This window comes from Musca autumnalis, unplaced genomic scaffold (genome assembly GCF_047663935.1).
Source record: "Musca autumnalis isolate F117 unplaced genomic scaffold, ASM4766393v1 scaffold_5, whole genome shotgun sequence".
In the NCBI taxonomy this organism is placed as follows: domain Eukaryota; kingdom Metazoa; phylum Arthropoda; class Insecta; order Diptera; family Muscidae; genus Musca; species Musca autumnalis.
The window spans coordinates 199,414,521-199,437,151 of NW_027412088.1; the positions used below are offsets into that span (position 1 = coordinate 199,414,521).

The 22,631-nt window shown below is 35.5% G+C and overlaps 1 protein-coding gene across 1 annotated transcript in view; it reads right to left on the reverse strand.

The window, feature by feature from the left end:
• mspo (M-spondin) overlaps positions 1-16,094 on the reverse strand; it is a 163,916-nt gene extending 147,822 nt beyond the window's left edge. Inside the window, exon 1 of the mRNA XM_073957373.1 lies at positions 14,544-16,094. Coding sequence (XP_073813474.1) covers positions 14,544-15,018 — 475 coding nt within the window. The 5' untranslated portion in view covers positions 15,019-16,094. The remainder of the gene's footprint in view (positions 1-14,543) is intronic.
• Between the last annotated feature and the right edge of the window lie 6,537 nt (positions 16,095-22,631).

Here is a 22,631-nt window from a genome sequence, read left to right on the forward strand (position 1 = left end):
ATTTACTTAAATATCCACGCCTATACCTCTGATGGTCCTGGAAAAAAAATTTACTTAAAAATTCTCGCCTATACCTCTGATGGAACTTGACAAAATTTTACTTAAAAATCCACGCCTATACCTCTGATGGAACTGGACAAAATTTTACTTAAAAATCCAAGCCTATACCTCTGATGGTCCTGGGAAAAAATTTACTTAAAAATTCTCGCCTATACCTCTGATGGAACTGGACAAAATTTTACTTAAAAATTCACGCCTATACTTTTTTGATGGTCCTGGAAAAAATGTACTTAAAAAACACGCCTATACCTCTGATGGTCCTGGAAAAAATTTACTTAAAAATCCACGCCTATACCTCTGATGGTCTTGGAAAAAAATTTACTTAAAAATCCATGCCTATACCTATGATGGTCCTGGGAAAAAATTACTTAAAAATCCACGCCTATACCTCTGATGGTCCTGGAAAAAAATTTGCTTAAAAATCCACGGCTATACCTCTGATGGTCCTGGAAAAAAATTTACTTAAAAATCCACGCCTATACCTCTGATGGTCCTGGAAAAAATTTACTTAAAAATCCACGCCTATACCTCTGATGGTCCTGAAAAAAAAATTTACTTAAAAATCCAAGCCTATACCTCTGATGGTCCTGGAAAAAAAATTTACTTAAAAATCCAAGCCTATACCTCTGATGGTCCTGGAAAAAATTTACTTAAAAATCCAAGCCTATACCTCTGATGGTCCTGGAAAAAATTTACTTAAAAATCCAAGCCTATACCTCTGATGGTCCTGGGAAAAAATTTACTTAAAAATTCTCGCCTATACCTCTGATGGAACTGGACAAAATGTTACTTAAAAATCCACGCCTCTACCTCTGATGGTCCTGGAAAAAAAAATTACTTAAAAATCCACGCCTATACCTCTGATGGTCTTGGAAAAAATTTTACTTAAAAATCCACGCCTATACCTCTGATGGTCCTGGAAAAAAATTTACTTAAAAATCCACAACTATACGTCTGATGGTCTGGGAAAAACTTTACTTAAAAATCCACGCCTATACCTCTGAAGGTCCAAGGAAACAATTTACTTAAAAAATCCACGCCTATACCTCTGATGGTCCTGGAAAAAAATTTACTTAAAAATCCACGCCTATACCTCTGATGGTCCTGGAAAAAAATGTACTTAAAAATCCACGCCTATACCTCTGATGGTCCTGGAAAAAAATTTACTTAAAAATCCACGCCTATACCTCTGATGGTCTTGGAAAAAAATTTACTTAAAAATCCACGCCTATACCTCTGATGGTCCTGGAAAAAAATTACTTAAAAATCCACGCCTATGCCTCTGATGGTCCTGGAAAAAAATTTACTTAAAAATCCACGCCTATACCTCTGATGGTCCTGGAAAAAATTTACTTAAAAATCCACACCTATACCTCTGATGGTCCTGGAAAAAAATTTACTTAAAAATCCACGCCTATACCGCTGATGGTCCTGGAAAAAATTTACTTAAAAATCCAAGCCTATACCTCTGATGGTCCTGGAAAAAAATTTACTTAAAAATTCTCGCCTATACCTCTGATAGAACTGGACAAAATTTTACTTAAAAATCCACGCCTATACCTCTAATGGTTATAGGAAAATTTTACTTAAAATCCACTCCTATACCTCTGATGGAACTGGACAAAATTTTACTTAAAAATCCACGCCTATACCTCTGATGGAACTGGACAAAATTTTACTTAAAAATCCACGCCTATACCTCTGATGGAACTGGACAAAATTTTACTTAATAATCCACGCCTATACCTCTGATGGAACTGGACAAAATTTTACTTAAAAATCCACGCCTATATCTCTGGTGGTCCTAGATAAAATGTTAACTTCAAAAACCACACCTACACCTCTGATGGTCCTAGAAAAAATATTACTTAAAAATCCACACCAATACCTCTGATGGTCCTGGAAAAAAATTTACTTAAAAATCCACACCAATACCTCTGATGGTCCTGGAAAATATATTACTTAAAAATACACGCCTATACCTCTGATGGTCCTGGAAAAAAATTTACTTAAAAATCCACGCCTATACCTCTGATGGTCCTGGAAAAAAATTTACTTAAAAATTTACTTAAAAATCCACGCCTATACCTCTGATGGTCCTGGAAAAAAATTTACTTAAAAATTTACTTAAAAATCCACGACTATATCTCTGATGGTCCTGGAAAAAAATTTACTTAAAAATTTACTTAAAAATTTACTTAAAAATCCACGCCTATACCTCTGATGGTCCTGGAAAAAAATTTACTTAAAATCCACGCCTATACCTCTGATGGTCCTGGAAAAAAATAGTAATTAAAAATTCACGCCTATACCTCTGATGGTCCTGGAAAAAAATTTACTTAAAAATCCACGCCTATACCTCTGATGGTCCTCGAAAAAATTGTACTTAAAAATCCACGCCTATACCTCTGATGGTCCTGGAAAAAATTTACTTAAAAATTCACGCCTATACCTCTGATGGTCCTGGAAAAAATTGCACTTAAAAATCCACGCCTATACCTCTGATGGAACTGGAAAAAATTTACTTAAAAATCCACGCTTATACCTCTGATGGTCCTGGAAAAAAATTTACTTAAAAATCCACGCCTATACCTCTGATGGAACTGGAAAAAAATTTACTTAAAAATCCACGCCTATATCTCTGATGGTCCTGGAAAAAATGTACTTAAAAATGCCCGCCTATACCTCTGATGGTCCTGGAAAAAAATTTACTTAAAAATCCACGCCTATACCTCTGATGGTCCTGGAAAAAAATTTACTTAAAAATCCACGCCTATACCTCTGATGGTCCTGGAAAAAATTTACTTAAAAATCCACGCCTATACCTCTGATGGTCCTGAAAAAAAAATTTACTTAAAAATCCAAGCCTATACCTCTGATGGTCCTGGAAAAAAAATTTACTTAAAAATCCAAGCCTATACCTCTGATGGTCCTGGAAAAAAAATTTACTTAAAAATCCAAGCCTATACCTCTGATGGTCCTGGAAAAAATTTACTTAAAAATCCAAGCCTATACCTCTGATGGTCCTGGGAAAAAATTTACTTAAAAATTCTCGCCTATACCTCTGATGGAACTGGACAAAATGTTACTTAAAAATCCACGCCTCTACCTCTGATGGTCCTGGAAAAAAAAAATTACTTAAAAATCCACGCCTATACCTCTGATGGTCTTGGAAAAAATTTTACTTAAAAATCCACGCCTATACCTCTGATGGTCCTGGAAAAAAATTTACTTAAAAATCCACGCCTATACCTCTGAAGGTCCAAGGAAACAATTTACTTAAAAAATCCACGCCTATACCTCTGATGGTCCTGGAAAAAAATTTACTTAAAAATCCACGCCTATACCTCTGATGGTCCTGGAAAAAAATGTACTTAAAAATCCACGCCTATACCTCTGATGGTCCTGGAAAAAAATGTACTTAAAAATCCACGCCTATACCTCTGATGGTCCTGGAAAAAAATTTACTTAAAAATCCACGCCTATACCTCTGATGGTCTTGGAAAAAAATTTACTTAAAAATCCACGCCTATACCTCTGATGGTCCTGGAAAAAAATTACTTAAAAATCCACGCCTATGCCTCTGATGGTCCTGGAAAAAAATTTACTTAAAAATCCACGCCTATACCTCTGATGGTCCTGGAAAAAATTTACTTAAAAATCCACACCTATACCTCTGATGGTCCTGGAAAAAAATTTACTTAAAAATCCACGCCTATACCGCTGATGGTCCTGGAAAAAATTTACTTAAAAATCCAAGCCTATACCTCTGATGGTCCTGGAAAAAAATTTACTTAAAAATTCTCGCCTATACCTTTGATAGAACTGGACAAAATTTTACTTAAAAATCCACGCCTATACCTCTAATGGTTATAGGAAAATTTTACTTAAAATCCACTCCTATACCTCTGATGGAACTGGACAAAATTTTACTTAAAAATCCACGCCTATACCTCTGATGGAACTGGACAAAATTTTACTTAAAAATCCACGCCTATACCTCTGATGGAACTGGACAAAATTTTACTTAATAATCCACGCCTATACCTCTGATGGAACTGGACAAAATTTTACTTAAAAATCCAAAATTTTACTTAATAATCCACGCCTATACCTCTGATGGAACTGGACAAAATTTTACTTAAAAATCCACGCCTATATCTCTGGTGGTCCTAGATAAAATGTTAACTTCAAAAACCACACCTACACCTCTGATGGTCCTAGAAAAAATATTACTTAAAAATCCACACCAATACCTCTGATGGTCCTGGAAAAAAATTTACTTAAAAATCCACACCAATACCTCTGATGGTCCTGGAAAATATATTACTTAAAAATACACGCCTATACCTCTGATGGTCCTGGAAAAAAATTTACTTAAAAATCCACGCCTATACCTCTGATGGTCCTGGAAAAAAATTTACTTAAAAATTTACTTAAAAATCCACGCCTATACCTCTGATGGTCCTGGAAAAAAATTTACTTAAAAATTTACTTAAAAATCCACGACTATATCTCTGATGGTCCTGGAAAAAAATTTACTTAAAAATTTACTTAAAAATTTACTTAAAAATTTACTTAAAAATTTACTTAAAAATCCACGCCTATACCTCTGATGGTCCTGGAAAAAAATTTACTTAAAATCCACGCCTATACCTCTGATGGTCCTGGAAAAAAATAGTAATTAAAAATTCACGCCTATACCTCTGATGGTCCTGGAAAAAAATTTACTTAAAAATCCACGCCTATACCTCTGATGGTCCTCGAAAAAATTGTACTTAAAAATCCACGCCTATACCTCTGATGGTCCTGGAAAAAATTTACTTAAAAATTCACGCCTATACCTCTGATGGTCCTGGAAAAAATTGCACTTAAAAATCCACGCCTATACCTCTGATGGAACTGGAAAAAATTTACTTAAAAATCCACGCTTATACCTCTGATGGTCCTGGAAAAAAATTTACTTAAAAATCCACGCCTATACCTCTGATGGAACTGGAAAAAAATTTACTTAAAAATCCACGCCTATATCTCTGATGGTCCTGGAAAAAATGTACTTAAAAATGCCCGCCTATACCTCTGATGGTCCTGGAAAAAAATTTACTTAAAAATCCACGCCTATACCTCTGATGGTCCTGGAAAAAAATTTACTTAAAAATCCACGCCTATACCTCTGATGGTGCTGGAAAAAATGTACTTAAAAAAACACGCCTATACCTCTGATGGTCCTGGATCAAAATGTACTTAAAAATCCACGCCTATACCTCTGATGGTCCTGGATCAAAATGTACTTAAAAATCCACGCCTATACCTCTGATGGTCTTGGAAAAAAATTTACTTAAAAATCCACGCCTATACCTCTGATGGTCCTGGAAAAAAATTACTTAAAAATCCACGCCTATGCCTCTGATGGTCCTGGAAAAAAATTTACTTAAAAATCCACGCCTATACCTCTGATGGTCCTGGAAAAAATTTACTTAAAAATCCACACCTATACCTCTGATGGTCCTGGAAAAAAATTTACTTAAAAATCCACGCCTATACCTCTGATGGTCCTGAAAAAAAAATTTACTTAAAAATCCAAGCCTATAACTCTGATGGTCCTGGAAAAAAATTTACTTAAAAATTCTCGCCTATACCTCTGATGGTCCTGGAAAAAATTACTTAAAAATCCTGGACAAAATGTTTACTTAAAAATCCACACCTATACCTCTGATGGTCCTAGATGAAATGTTCACTTAAAAATCCACGCCTATGTTACTTAAAAATCTTCGTCTATACCTCTGATGGTTCTAGAAAAATTTTATTTAAAAATCTACGCCTATACCTCTGAGGGACCTAAAAAAATTACACTTAAAAATCCACGACTATACGCCTGATGGTCTGGGAAAAATTTTACTCAAAAGCCCACGCATATGGCACTGGTGGTCCTAAAAAATTTACTTCAAAATCAACGCCTAAGACCCTAATGACCTTAACATTCAAAGTTATATTTTCTAAACTAAACTTTTATAAAAAATTAAAATTTGTCCTTGGCTGTCGTTATCACCTCCCATGACGATACAACCACGCTCATGACTAAAACTCTTCTATTGATGTTAATATAAATGTAATTTAGCTGTTTGATGGCAAGAATGAATGACTGACGGAGTATGTGAATGTAAAGAAAAAGTCTGCAGCTGTAAATACTCCTACTTGGTAAAGAATGAAATAATGCCAAGGAACGCCAGTAAAAAAAGAGAAAAAAGGTCAGAATCCTTTATTTACTAAAGAATTAGAATTTTCCCAAGAAATTTTGAATGAAAAGAAATTTTCTAAAAAAAAACTCAAAAGCGCAACTAGACGAAAATAAGTTGCATAGTTAATGAAATGAAAAATGGTTTTGAATGCTAGCGTGGGAATAAGAGATATTTTTAAGATGAAACGGGTTGGAAAATTCGATATTTTTTTTTTAAATATTAAATGCACATTTTAACAAAGAACAAGACTTTTTTGTCGAATAATTTGTTTTCAACTCCAACCTAAAGCGTGGACCTGGGACCATAGGAACAATTTTTGATTATTACCGTTATACCCGCTTGTTCAAATAATGCGTTAGCAGGGGGTTTTGTAATGAGTATTTTTGCTGGGTTATATCTGAGGAAGATTACTTTGAAGGGTACAAGATTGTTATTGATGAATAAATAAATACGGTTTTTAATGAGATTAAAACGGTTATTTTTTTATCAGATGTCATATACCCTCCTTATCCTAAAGGATGAGGTTATAAAACCCCTGAGTTTTGCATTTAAAGCCGCCTATTCTTCCATTCTTGATATAACATGTCTTCAGTCAAACCAAAAAGGATTCTTTTGATAGATGCTTTTATCTTCTAACTCTATTCCTTCCAGGGCTTCGGAGTCGAGCCATATTTGGTCAGACTCTGACTCCAGTTCCACTCAAAATGTATTCAATATTTATACCATACACCCCTATGTGGGGAGGGTATTGTAAGTTAGTTTTTGGCCCAAAAGCTTGTAACTCATCAAAATAATGGTCGCAGACCTATACTTATATATACCATAATGAATGTCGCGAAGAGCTGACTATCTGGCTCGATCTGACTATGTGTGTTCGTCTGTCCATCAATTTCGATCGGATCATCACCAAATTTTTTTTTTTTGGTCCCGGAGTGATCCCCCGGATAATATTCAGGGAATGGAATGGGTAAACAGCTTATTTCGAGAAAAAGTCAACGTTTTGTTCCAAAGCAAATATCTCCACTTCTATAAGGGGTATGCAAAAGCAAAACTTGGAAATGAAAGGCACTATGGTCTCATATCCAAATTTTCTGGCCAAAACTATTTCAACATCCATTTTGTATTGCAATTGATTATTATTTATAATATATCAGTAAAAATAGTAATTTTTACTTGTTGTCGCCCAAAATTACTAAAAACGGCCAAAATTGCAATGTCCGAAACATGGACATATGTTAATAATTTTTGGTAAGGATTCTTATCTTCCAAGAAGTCGAAGTGCCAAATTTCAGCCGAAACGATAATAAAATAACGTTATATGGGGGCTATGACAAAAGTAGGACATATTTCGAAAAAAAGTTTATATAATTTTTAAGGAAAAAACACTTGAAAAATGTAGCTATGACCGACCAATTTCAATTTGATACTACATACAGTCATAACAAGTATTTATAAAAAAAATTCTCTATCTTAATATAAACAAGTAAAAAAGTGTCAGTCGGCTTTGCCTCAGCCAATGTGAAGTGAAACTTTCACCTACGGACAGATCGAATGTATTTAAGGTCTCTTCAGAATTTTGTGGCCCTTTTTGGACATTTGAACTTGTAGACAAAAATCTGGATTAGGAATTAACTGCACTAAGACAAAAATGTTGAACTTTTGTGGGTGAGGTACCCTTAGGGAGGACCGATATGGGCCTTTGTAGAAGTTAAACTAAATTTTGACAAAATATAAGGAGATCCAAAGTTTGGACCAAATTGGTTGCCCCATTCAAGTGATATCGTCATAGCATTTTAGTGGCATTTTTTTTGAATATTGGGGAGAAGTACTGGAAGTTGTGGACCGGTATTGCTGCATGAAACTAAGTTTGGTTTTAATATGACAAAGACCAACTCGGTTGAACAGTTCGAGAGTTATCATGCTCTCCGACAGCCAGACAGGCACATATGGTGACATAGGGGGTTTTTAAACCTTTCGGGCTGTTTTCCTAAGAAATATGGACTTGCCCCTGAAAAAAAACTTTTACCGTCGTAATGGAGGTAGGGAATGCAAACCGCTGCACCAGAAATGAAAGTGATTCCAGAGCAGGGGCTGGATTCTTGTTCTATGAAAATTTGAAATGAAAAATATTTTCTTTATAAAATTTTTCATTTGAAATTTATTTCCCTTATAAAAGTTTTTATTTCAAATTTTCATAGAACAAGAATTGAGCCCCAGGTCTTAAAGTGAACTTATCCGAAATTTTGGGTGAGAGGTACCAGAAGGAGTCGACAAATATAGTCCATATTCGAACCTGATCTATATCTGGTAGATATATTAGGATGTGTAAAGTATGGATTACATCGGTTACTCCATTCAAGAGTTATCGTGCGCACAATTATTCCGAACATATTTGAACTTTTGTGGGGGAGGTACCTGAACGGGTGGACTGATATGGCTTATCGTCGAATTTAAACTATGTTTGGACAAAATATTACTAAGGCCAAATTTTGGACCGAATCGGCAGATACGTTGCGCTCCAACCACTACCGACAGTGTCATAGGTGCTTTCTACATCTTTCAGGCTATTTTCTCAGGAAGTATGAATTTGCCTCTGATGAAACTTGTACCGTCGTGTGGGGGGGGCTGTGAATACAAGATGTTGCAACAAAAATTAAAGCGATACGAGAGCAGGTCCTAATCTGAACTTGTCCGAAATTTTGTGTGGGAGGTACCCGAAGTAATGGACCGATTGAGTCCATATTAGAACATCATCTATGTCTAGTAGTAACTTTACGATGTGCAAAGTATCGTGCGCACAAATTTTTCGAACTTTTGTGGGAGAGGTACCGGAAGGAGTGGACCGATATAGCCCATCTTCGAACTTAAACTATGTTTGGGCAAAATATTGGACCGAATCGGTTGATCCATTTGAGAGTTATCGTGCGCTCCAGCCAGCCAGACAGACGGACATTGCTAAATCAACTAAAATTGTGTGAAACGGATTTCGTCCAAAAATACTTGGGGTCTAAAACCATTATTTCGATGAGGCACATTTTGCCCGTACTCGTATGAAAGTGTATATACCCCTCGTTAGCATAAATGCTGAGGGTATAAAAGGAAGACGCATGTCCCGGCGTATTTTCCCATCAACTGCACTTTCTCGGTTATGGGTCCCAAAAGACTTGAAGTCATAATCACAAAAGGGATCATTTTGTCCAAACCGTTAAGATTTTTGATTTACTCTTGGAGACATAGTAGTAACCAGGGACGTACACATGGGGGCCCCTGCATCAACCGAACTTTAAGTTATACCGGCCCACTCCTTTTTTTTCCTACAAGACTACAAAACGCTTCGCTAAAATGGTGCGCACAATAACTCTCGAAGGTCCAAATCGATTTCTTCGAGACATAGATTAGGTTCGGACATGGATTATATCGGTTCACTTCTTCAGGTACCTCCCACACAAAATTTCAATATCCGATTTCACCGAAACTTTGAACATCCTAAAATTACTTCCGGACGCACATTTGATATACAAAGAGGGTCTATATGCGACAACATCTTCGGATACCTCCCTAACAAAATTTCAACATAAGTACAATATAAGGGCTGTTCGAGAATTCATTGGACATTTTGACCAATGCTACTGCTTGCGGTCTTGTTTACAGCGATATTCTGTTTTTCGTGGGTAAGTCCATGCTTCCTGACATAACGGTTCAAAAGCACTAAATCTTACCATGACCAACTAAAATGACGGCTTGACACCATAACTATCAAAAGGAATGGCTTCCAAAATTAGGTCCACTTCCAAAATGGACCATTCTTTTAGGTATCTTCTCCACAGAAGTGCAAAACTTTTGCTCTTATTTCTCTTATTGCAGTCAAATTTATGAGCTCAACATAAGAATTTATTCGCAACGCCCACAATCGCTAAGTTTTATACCCAAATGTTTCGATATTTTTCTTGGAAAGTTTATACGCCCGAAAAAGGCCATGATATTCTGAAACTCCCTGACTACACAATTTTTAGGACAAAGATTTTGGTTATGAAGCCCGTATTCGATCTGTCTACAGATTAAAGTCTCCACTCACACAGGCTGAGGGTATATCTATGTCGGCAAACCCGACAGATACTTTTTAACTAGAAAACAAAATGTATGAATTTTCATAAGTTTGCCTCGGCTGTGCCGACAGAAGTCATAGTCCTTGGAAAGTTTTAAATGTCATCGAGTTCATAAACATCTAATCGTACAATTAAGAAAGAAATAAGGCGGAACAACAACCATTGGGATATCAGTTGATGGAATTTTTCGACATAACCTATTTGGTCAGGACTTAGATAAATTTTTGCCGAGATCTAATGTGGATTTCGTAGTCGCAAACAGTACTGCGAGTAGAATTCGGAGTCTATGAGTCGTAGTTGGTATCGCCCGACTCCTGATAAAAATGTTTTCTATTTTTTTCTAAATGCCTGTTCCAGAACCAGCAAGAATCTACACATTTTTACTACTAAAAATGTGTAGATTCTTGCAGTTCTGGAACAGACCATAAATGTAATTTTCAGAATTTTTAGTTGTCTAGCATGGACTCTATCACTTCTGGTAAAATAGAAAAGTTTTGATGTTTTTATGACATAAAAGAATTTTATTTTCGTACAATAGTTCGGTACAAGTCCAATCTGCATTCGCGGATTCGAGTTATTCTTTCTTGGAGTTAATTACTTCAATTATTTAATGGTATACAAATAACATTAATAAGTTTTTAGATAGATCTTCTATCACAATCAGTCCTCGTGGTAAAAATGTGTTCAATTGAAAACTTAATAAGGCAAAAATAAGACAAAACTTTTTAAATGGGAGTGAAGTTGATGTGTGATATATGGATATGTACTTTAAAGAAGAAATTCTGAAAATCTTTGAAATAGAATCGAAAATGCCAAATAAGAGCTACTGTGGTTAAAAATTCTGGGATACATTAAAACGTAAACCTACATAGGTAATATTCATTTGAAAGATTTGTTAGTTATTGTGTCAATTCTGTTGGAGAATTTGGTTAAAAACTTCAAAATATCGGGCGGAATTTTTGTATGGGACTATACTGAACGTGTACTGATATGGTTCATTTCAATTCTAAACATCCAAAGACTAATTTATTATACTCCGTTCCAAATTTCAAAGTTATATCTAAAATATTGTAAACTCTCTCTATTGAAATTAAATACGTTGTGTCAATATTTCATTTCATTTCATTTCAAAGGAGCATTAGACATTTTTGGTTGGAAATATTCAATACAAGTCCAATATGCACACGTGGTTCGAGTTATTCTGGTATTTATTTTAATTACTTAATTAATGGTATAGAATAACATTAAAAGATTTTTTAAATAGGTCTTGTTATCAGAATCAGTCTTCGTGGTCACCTGAATTTGATTCAAAATTTCAAAATACCGGACGGAACGTGGTCTGTATCTAAATAGTTCACACTTTAAGGGTTTTTTGGGTTTTCACGATTTTGCTTGGAAACCTCAAGTTCTATCGAAACGGGACTAAAGAAAATGTTGTAGCTGTGAAAATTCTCTAGAGGATTGACCTTTATGATATGTTTCTAGGTTTCACCATTTTTGAGTTATAGAAGTTCTGGTCACATGTTTACGCTTTTTTTAGGTTTTCACGAATTTCCTTAAAAACGGCAAGTCTTATCGAAATGGGACTAGAAAATAACTTATTGCTGTGAAAATTCTGTATAAAATTGGCTTTTGTAGGGTTTTCCTAGGTTGTACCATTTTTGAGATATATAAGCTTAAATTGGGATATTTCAGTCATGACATTGTTTTGTAAGGAGGCGCTACAGTCGGTGCATTGTCCCAGCTTGAACTTCTATATCTCAAAAATGGTAAAATATGCGAAAATATCATAAAGCTCAATCATGTAGAAAATTTTCACTGCTACAATAGTTTCTTTAGCCCCATTTCAATAGAACTTGGGGTTACCACGTAAAATCGTCAAAACCTAAAAAACCCTAAAAATGTTAACTTTGACTGCGATTTATGTATTTAAAAAGCGCTCCGGCGATTTGTGTTGTTTTTTGATTATTTTCGTCTATGAAAATTGTAGTTTCAGTATCTGCAAAAACTTCCCAGGTGTAAGCAACTTCCATTTAAAGTTGGTTCAGGCGCATCGTGTCTCTTGATTGAGGTTATTTTATTTTTTTATTTGAAAAGGTAAACCGTAGATCTCGGCGTAAATTTGATTTTTTGAGAAAGAAATGTCCCCGGACATTGAAAAAAAAAAATAAATAAAAAATCATGAAATTTAGCGTTCTTAGGTCGAGTTCCCAATTGAAGCAAATTTCATGATATTACTCTATTCTGGAACTCGATCTAGGTCCCGGTCCACACTAGAGTAATTTCAATGAAATTATTTCAAAAAATTGGGCGTTCTTAGAACGAGTTCTCCACTGCAGCAATTTCATAAAATTACTTTAGTATGGAACTCGATCGATCGAGAACGCATAATTTCATGAACATTTTTAATGAAATCACTCTAGTGTGGACCGGGACTGGGGATGATGTAGATAATTTCATAAAGGTTTTTCTTTGAAATCACTCTATTGTGGACCGGGATTAATTTAACCTTACTGAATATGGTATAATTAAATTGTAAATATTTCAGTGTGTGTGTGTGTCATCATTAACTGTCATCATGAGGAGTTTCAGAGTTTCCGCAAAAAAAAAACAAAGGCCATGCCATCCGGCTCCCTTTTCATAAACTTACACGGTGCTCTTGAATCAAATTTAAATGGAAGGTGCTTACACCTGGGAAGTTTTTGAGGATTCAGAAACTACAATGTTCATAGATGAGAAAAATCAAAAAACAAAAAAATCGCCGGAGCGCTTTTTAAATAAATCGCGATTCAAGTTGACATTTTTAGGGGTTGTTTAGATTTTCACGATTTTGCTTAGAAACCGCAAGTCCTATCAAAATGAGGCTAAAAAAAACGTTGTAGCTATGAAAATTCTCTACAAGATTGACCTTTATGGTAGCTTCGTAGGATTTACCATTTTTGAGATATTGAAGTTCAAATTCGGACAATGCACTGACTGTATCGCCCCCCTTATAAAACAATGTCATGAAGGGTGCGCCTTAACTAACTTTTAATGAAAACCGCTTACACAGGGGAAGTTTTTGTGAATTCTGAAACAGCAATGTTCATAGATGAGAAAAATCCAAAAACAAGAAAAAATCGCTGTAGGGATTTTTAAATAAGTCGCGGTAAAAACTCACATTTTTAGGTGTTTTTTCAGTTTTCACGATTTTGCTTGTAAACCGAGTCCAATCGAAATGGAGCTAAAGAAAATGTTGTAGCTGTGAAAATTCTATACAGGATTGACGTTTATGATTTGTTCTCAGGCTGTACCATTTTTGAGATAATGAAGCTCAGTTTACATTTTTAGATTTTTTTCTTAGGGTTTCACGATTTTGCTTGAATACGGCAAGTCTTATCGGCATGGGACCAGAGCAAATCTTATAGCTGTGAAAATTCTCTACAAGACTGGCTTATGTAAATTTTCCTAGGCTGTACCATTTTTTTAGAAATATAAGTTTAAGTTGGGAAATTGCAGTCATGACATTGTTTTATAAGGAGACGATACAGAACTGAATTGGATTTGAATTGTCCCAATTTCAACTTCTATATCTCAAAAGTTGTAAAACCTACGAAAATATCATTAAGGGCAATTTTGTAGAGAATTTTGATAGCTACAACATTTTCGTTATTCCCATTTTGATAGGACTTACGGTTTCCAAGCAAAATCGCAAAAACCTAAACAACCCCTAAAAAGGTCAACTTGAATCGCGATTTATTTAAAAAGCGCTCCGGCGATTTTTTTATTTTTTGATTTTTCTCATCTATGAACATTGTAGTTTCAAAATCTGCAAAAACTTCCCAGGTGTAAGCACCTTCCATTTAAATTTGATTCAAGAGCACCGTGCTTTATTTTGTATAAATTTTAAATGGAGGCTTTAGTTTTATGCTGACTTTGTAACTTATGGAATTAACAAACCCACTGGATTCTAAACGTCAATTCCATTATGTACACGTCAAATAAATCTTCATAAAGAAGGTTAACCAGGCAAAAAGCTATAATGCGAGTATGAACATAGATCTAGGCCTATTTTGAAAACTCGCTTTATACTCATTTTAACCAAATCGCCTTTTTTTCAAACCCCTAAAATATTCACTCAAAAAACTTTCCCACTTACCTATTGTTTTAGTCCATTGGGCTGTTGGTCGCCAATCTGGATAATGTTTGGGAAACAATTCCCTAGTCCAATAGGTGTGTAGGACGACTTTATAAATCGCCAAACGATCCACTGTACAATCGGTTACGGGTGCTGGTTGTGTTGGGGCCGGAGCACCCAAAACTGGTGTCGATTGGGCAACGGTGGCAGAATTTGTTTCGCGATTATTGTTATTGCTATTCGAAGTGTAATATAAGTTTCGCGTATTTGCAGCCGATTGATAATATGGCAAATCACGCGGTGTTTGATTTACTTGAAGCGGTAATTGATTTTCAATGGTGTAGGAATAAATTGAGGGGCTTGAAACATAACCATTTGAGGTGAAGTAACTGCTGCTCCCGTCAATCGGTGATGGAGCCGGCATTACCCAGCAAGGTAAAAGGGCAATGAGGAACAGAAGTGTGTTGAACATTTTAAGGGCGGGAGGTTTTTTCATGGTATTAAAACTGAAGAAATTAAAATTAAAAATTTGGGGGATTCAATTGAATACTGTTTTAAGATTATTTATTGAAATTAATTTGTTTGAATATTTATTTTTATTTATTTTTATATTCGTTGTCACTTCTTCTTATCTTTATTTATTTTTTACGGTTTACAAGTTTCCACTTTATTTTTTTCTTAAATTTTCCTGTATTCCACTTTTTGTGCTTAAAGTCGTAATTTTTTTCACAACTTCTTTGTTTTTCCGTTTTACATTTTCCTCATGCGTATCTTCTTTCTGCTCGTTTCGTGTGAATTTAAATTTAAATGTCACTCCGGTTTTTTTGTTGCTTCTCTACGTGTTGCCGGCTTATCCGCACACTCACTGTCACTCACTGGCTAATGACAGACATTAACATTTGTTTATTTTTGTTATCCCGATTTTTGGTTCGGATGGCGTTTTGTTGTAAATTTGCTCTTCTTTTTGCTTGATTTTCTGTTCACCTTATCACCTCCAAAGGTGCTTTGTAAACGACAAAGGTTTGTTGTTGTTGTTCCTATTGTCGTTAAGGTGTGATTCGTTTACAAATTTCCTCAAAGATTAAACAAACGCAAATTTTCCGCAATTTTTCTTTTCGTTAGCCTTTAACGGTTTGGTTTAATATTATCTCGAATTTTTAATTTTTTTTAAATTTGTTTGCTTTTCGTTTCCAAATTAATTTCTTTTATTTGAATTTCGTTTTCGTTATTTTTTTCACTTTTAAATTGAATTTCCTTGTATTTTACTTCAATAGAAATTTTTTCGCTTTTAAGAGACCTCAAAACATCCGTTTCCAGACCGTCCGCATCCGTTAAAGTTTCGTTTCATACTGAATAGGAAACATTTTCTTCATTGAGCATTTTCCCTTAGAAAAGTCGGCGACTGCTTGAACATCTTTAACCCGGTGTATAGCTGGCAGATTGTGTGCGAATACCGGAATGTGTGCATGTGTGTGTTAATGGCACCCACAAACACTGGACTGTGCTCCATTGAATGGCACAACAAGCAAAGCCTAATATTTATGTTTCATTTTCATTTTTCGATATCACACTGAGCTCTTTTGTACTCTCATTGCTAACTTTCTCTCGCCATTGAGAATTTTTTACTCTGCCAAACAAATTATTTCCCATCATCCTGCGGAAAAATAGTGGGAAAATTCAATGTTTCTTATTTGAAATACCAAATGGCTTGCTGTTTACATACTCTCTCGCCACTCTCTCTCTCTATCTCCTTCTCTTTCTCTTTATCCCATCTCCCCGGAGAAGCTTTTCCACATTGTCCATGTGTTTCCAACACTAACAGCCTGTTGCCTTGTTGCTCAATGTTGTCATCGTTACAACTGTTGTTGCTTCTGTTCCGGTTTCTGCCGTTTCCTGACTCATCCAAGTCCTTGTTGTCTTGTCTATCTATGTGACTGACTGTCTGTCTGTGTGTGTGTTCGTTTGTTTGTTCATCCTTAGATGTGGAAAAAAGGGTAATTACATTATGAATATTTGAGTTTGTTATTATAAACTGTCATCATTAGAGGTTTCAGAGATTAGATTTCATTCCTCAGTGTCAACACAGGTCATGTTGTCAGGCTTCGTTCGTTCATTCGTTCGCTTCTAATAAGCTCAGGAATTTATTCCACCAACTTTCTCCTCTAGGAATGTTGGGTTTGTTTTTCAAGGAAGGCTTACTGAAGAGTAAAAACAGGTTAGGCATTAATAAGGTCAAAGAATACAATTTAAAAAAGAATTTAAAAGGAGTATTGACAAATAATATAAGAGTTTACTCTTTGTGATAGATGGTCGATTTTAGATCTTTTTATAACAGAAGAAATGGATAAGCGAATACCACTTCGACTTTTAGAGGAAAACATATCGTTATTGTTATTGAAAACAATAAAAAGAACTTCTTAAATGTGATATATACTCCAAAACAACTTAGTCTTTTTTATAGAATGCTATAAGAAGATTACCTATACATCTTATAAAAGACCATCGACTAGGTCTGATGATCGAATCGGTCATATCGAACTTCATAAAGAAGACGAGGGCATCTTCGCATAGAAGACAAGTAAATCTTTTCCTAGAAAACCAGAAATTAGTATCATAGAAGAGCAGCGGTAGGGCCTGTGCCTCATCGAAATAATGGTTTTAGACCCCAAGTATGTTTGTACGATATCCGTTTCAGACAATTCTGAGTAGATCTAGCAATGTCCGTCCGTCTGTCTGTATGTCTGGCTGGTGCGCACGATAACTCTCGAACGGATCAATCGATTCGGTTCAAATTTTGGGTATCGAAATATTTTGTCCAGATTTGATTTAAATTCGAAGATGGGCCATATAGATTCACTACTTCAGGTGCGCACGATAACTCTCGAAGGGAGTAACCGAATTGAACCAAACTTTGCATATGGTAATACTACCTCTAGGCATACATCAAGTTCGAATATGGATTATATCGGTTCACTCTTTCGGGTACCTCCCACACAAAACTTGAAATAAGTGCAGTTTAGTGACACCTCACGAATCGTTATGAAATTTTTTGTAACAGGATGTTCGTACGGCTCCCGTTACATCATTGTAATTTGTTTCGAGGGCAAGTCCATAGTTCCCGAAATAATGGCGCATAACCTCAAAAAAACGCTGCATTATGTCGCGAGTTCAAATAAACGGTGTCCTAATATAAAAGGAGTTGGCATTGGCAGATCAATTTTGATATAAATACTTATAGTTCACTGACAATGTCGAGAGCAAAAAAATGGGAAGGTCGGTCCACGTTTCAGGATAGTCCCCATGCAACGGCACTTCTTAATGTTTCGGTATTTTGAATATTTTAGCTAAACTTATCAACCAAATGTGTTGAATTTTGAGATGCGGGGTTTTTACTTTACAAAAAACTTTTCCGATAAAAATTATGGACATAGGACCACGTTTTGATATAGACCCCATATAACGGTACCTCCCGATTTAGAAATATTGAAGATTTTACATATGTTTCACGTCCAAATACGGCGAAATTTTGCATTGAGGGTTCCCAATGGACCAAAAAACTTTTCTGATAAAAATTATATACATAGGTCCACGTTTTGATATAGCTCCAATTGAACGGTATCGCCCGATTTTCGGTATTTTCCAGGTTTTAGCCACATTAAACAACCAATGTAGCTGATATTTGGTATTTAGTCTTCAGCAGGTCTTGCGAAATATTTTTACAGAGAATTGTTGGTATTGGTTCACGTTTTGATATAACCCCCGTGGAACAGTACCGCCCAATTTTCGGGGTTTTAAGGTTTTAGCCACATTATCCACCCAAAATTACAGAAATTTGGTATTCAGTCTTCATATATTTTTGTGAGTTTATTAAATACATCAAAATTTTGTCTTTAAATAAGAGAATTTTCCTTCAAATTTTTTTGACCGATTAATGGTCAATAAACGGCACATTTTTTGTTAAAAATCGAAATTTTGACTTTGTATTCTTTTTCTTGACGGTGTTTTCTTTTTCGGGGACAAGTCCAAAAAATCTGCCGGCACTAACTAAACTTGGTTGTGCCTAACATAACGCTCGCGTACATACTTGGATTACGTGCAAATATGGAACATACTTGGATTACGTCCAAATATGGAAACTTAGTTAAGGTTCGAAGATGGGCCATGTCGGTCCACTCCTTCTGGTACCTCCCCCACAAAAGTTCAAAATTTGTCTGTAAATTGGTCTTAACGACAACTCTCGAAGTTCAAAGCTTTGCACATCGTATTATTCCTTCCAGATATAGATCTGGTTCGAATATGAACTATATTTGTCTACTCCTTCTGGTACCTCCCACACAAAATTCGGATAAAGTGAAGATTAAGGGCTCCTCTCGGATGGTTTTGCATTTTTTTCAGTAAGTTTTCCTTGCGGATCCCTTTATGACGGTACAATTTTTTTCTTGCGGAAGTCCATACTTCCTGAGATATTGGCTTAAAAGCTCCAAGAAACCTTGACGGCACCAACCAAAATGGCAAATCCGCAAGATAATCCTCGCAGGGAGTTTTTGATTGATGCAGGCTTTGCGCATCGTATTATTTCATCCAGTCATGTATCAGGTTGGAATATGGGTTGTATCGGTCCACTCCTTCGAGTACCTCCCACACAAAATTCGGATCGTTTTGAAATTTGTATCAGTAGGTTTTTCTTTGTGGCTCGCTTTACGACGGTACAATTTTTTGCCGGAGTAAGTCCTGAGATATTGGCCTAAAAGATCCAAGAAACCCTGACGGCACCAACCAGAATGGCAAATCCGCAAGATAATCCTCGCAGGGAGTTTTTGATTGATACAGGCTTTGCGCATCGTATTATTTCATCCAGTCCAGCATGGGATTGAAATATAGACTATATCGGTCCACTCCTTCGGGTACCTCCCACGCAAAATTCGGATAAAGTGAAGTTTAGGAGCTCCGCTCGCATCGTTTTGACTCTTTTTCAGTAGATTGTTGGAGCGTCCTCATTTACAATGGTGCATTTTGTCCCGGAGTAAGTCAATACTTCCTAAGATAATGGCCCAAAAGCTTCAAAACCCTGTCGGATATTGTGCAAGATAACTATAAAATCTTTTCAAAAATTTCTTTCAAACTTATTTGAACATAATTTAATATTTTGAGTCCTTTATGAGGAAGTTTGGTTGCCAAAAATGTTTGATTTTAAAGCAAACTCGTGATGGAAAAAAATTCAATTTTGTCTCGTACAAAAGACCATAAGGACTTACAGAACAAAGTTAGAACTTCTGGTAGAGGTCATGAATGTTTTCTTCTGGAGAATAATATTTTTTCTTATAGAAGATTAGTAGGACTTCTTATTGAGGACCAAATTGTCTGCTTTTAGACGACCAACAGGATTTCTTATAGATAACCAGTAACTCTTGGTAGCGTAGACCACTAGTTTATCTTATTAACATATTTTCAATCAATAGGCCTAAACATAGGGGACCATATCGACGCCTCCAAACAATAGTATGCTAAGTCGACTTAGCATGTTTTCAAGTTCTTTACATTTTTACATTTTACGTCCTTTAACTTAAACTCTGTCAAATTTTGGTAATGATCGGTCAATCCGAACAGAAGTTATAAACAAATGTTTACTCAGAATTGTAGTGAAGGTCAAAGAAAACTGTAAACTTTGAGAGCTTCTCCTGCAAAACTCACTTTTCAGACTTAGCATACTATTATTTGGAGGTGTCGATATTACCTATTTAGAGAAAACCAGGGGGAAATTTATAGAGACCACTAGTTACTCTTATATAAATAAATAAAAACGTATTTTATTTTAAATTTAAATTTAATTTATTTTAAATAAAATAAAAACGTATTTTAGAAAGGACCAGTAGTCATTTTAGAAGATCAGAAGGTCTTCCTATCGAAGATCATTAAATCTCTTATAGTAAATCGCAAGGTTAACTTACACAGGACTACAATATCTCTTTATAGAGGACTACAAAGTCTTTTTATGGAAGACCACAAGGTCTTTTAATAGAAAACTACAAGATTCATATATTAGAACACAAAATCTTCCTACAGAATATTTCTATAAGAGACAAAAAGGCCCCTCACAGAAAACTAAAAAAATTTTCTAAAGAATACAGCAAGGTCTTCTTTTTGAAGTCAACAAGTCTTCTTATAGAAAACAACAAGTCTTCCTATAGAAGACAGAAAAGTCTTCTCATAGACGACAACAAAATGTAATTATATAAATCACGAGGTCTGCTTATAGAAGACCACAAAGTTTTCTTACAGAGGACCACATGGCCTTCTTATAAAAGAACACAAAATCGTCATATAGAAGACAACAAGGTGTTCTTAAAGAAGAACAACAAATCTTCTTATTGAAGACCACAAATTCTACTGATAGAAGACCACAAGGTCTTGTCATGGAAGATCATAACGTCTTCTCATAGAGGACCACCTGGACTTACAGAAGAACACAAAGTCTTCCTGCAGAATACCACAATGTCTTCTTGTAAAAACCACAGAGTCTTCGAATTAAAGAAGTGTTTTTATAGAAGTCCGCAAGGTCCTTTTTGTTGGAGACACGGTGGCATTCCTATAGAAGACTACACGGTGCGCCTTAACTAACTTTAAATGAATGGTGCTTACACTTGGGAAGTTTTTGCGGATTCTGAAACTACAGTGTTCATAGATGAGAAAAATAAAAAAAAAAAACCAAAAATAAAATAGCAGGAGGAATTTTCAAATAAATCGTGGCCACGTTTTTAGGTTCCTTTCGTAATGGGACTAAAGAAAATATTATAGCAGTGAAAATTTCCAAGCAAAATCCTGAAAACCTAAAATAAACCTAAAAATATGAACTTTGACCGCGAGTTTTTTAAAAATCCCTTCATCGATTTTTTCTTGTTTTTCGAATTTTCTCATCTAAGAACATTGCTGTTTCAAAATCCGCAAAAAACTTCCCAGGGGTAAGCGGTTTTCATTTATAAGGAGGCGATACAGTCAGTGCATTGTCCCAATTTGTACTTCTATATCTCAAAAATGGTAAAACCTACGAAAATATCATTAAGGCCAATCTTGTAGAGAATTTTCACTGCTACAACATTTTATTCAGTCTTATTACGATACGAATTGCGGTTTCCAAGAAAACCCGTGAAAACCTAAAAACCCTACCAACGTGAACTTTGACCGCGATTTATTTTTTCTAATCTATGAACATTGTAGTTTCAGAATCCCCAAAATCTTTCCAAGCACCTTTCATTTAAAGTTAGTTAAGGCCCACCGTGCTACAAGGTCTTCTTACATAAGAAGACCACATTTTCGTATTATGTACAAGCGGAGTGTTCTCTTATATAAGACCTCGAGTCACAAAGTCTTTTTACAGAAAACCACAAAATCAGCTGATAGAAGTTCACTAAAACTTATTAGAGAAGATTGCAATGGTTTCTGTATACCCTCCGCCTTTATGTTAGATGAAATCCATTTCAGACAATTTGGCGCCGATTTTTCCATGTTCGTCCATCTGTCGCTCTGTCTGTGACTGACTGGCGTACATGATCACTCCTGATTTGATCCAAGCTTTGCTACTCGTAATATTTTGTCCATACTTAGATCATGTTCGAAAATTTACCAACTAAAATGGCTGATGGGCAATATTACTAACGAATTGAATATCTGGCTTAACCGAAACCAAGTTCCAGGAAGATATATATAGGACAAGACCATTACGAACACCCTCAAAATTTTCTTTAAGTGCTGTTTAAGGGCGGTAGTTCTATTCACAGCGACCTCCTTACAAGTTCATCCTTCCTGACACCAACGCACATAGAAATTAATTTTTAGGGGTGCACACTGCACCGAATATGAGTATTGAATCAAAAGATTGAAAAAATGATGCATTTTTTTGATTCTTATGGTGACCAAAAAACTGGCTGGTAGCAACGTTAACACTCGAACAGAGAGACTGAGATTTTTTCAACCTTTGCACATAGTAATATTTCACTCAAGATAGAACTTAACGCTTTCTTATTTGTTTTTTTTTTACAGCCTTCCGTTGAGGGTACTTATCCATCGGCAAATCCGACTCATTCTTTTTACTTGTTTTAATGAATTTTTAAT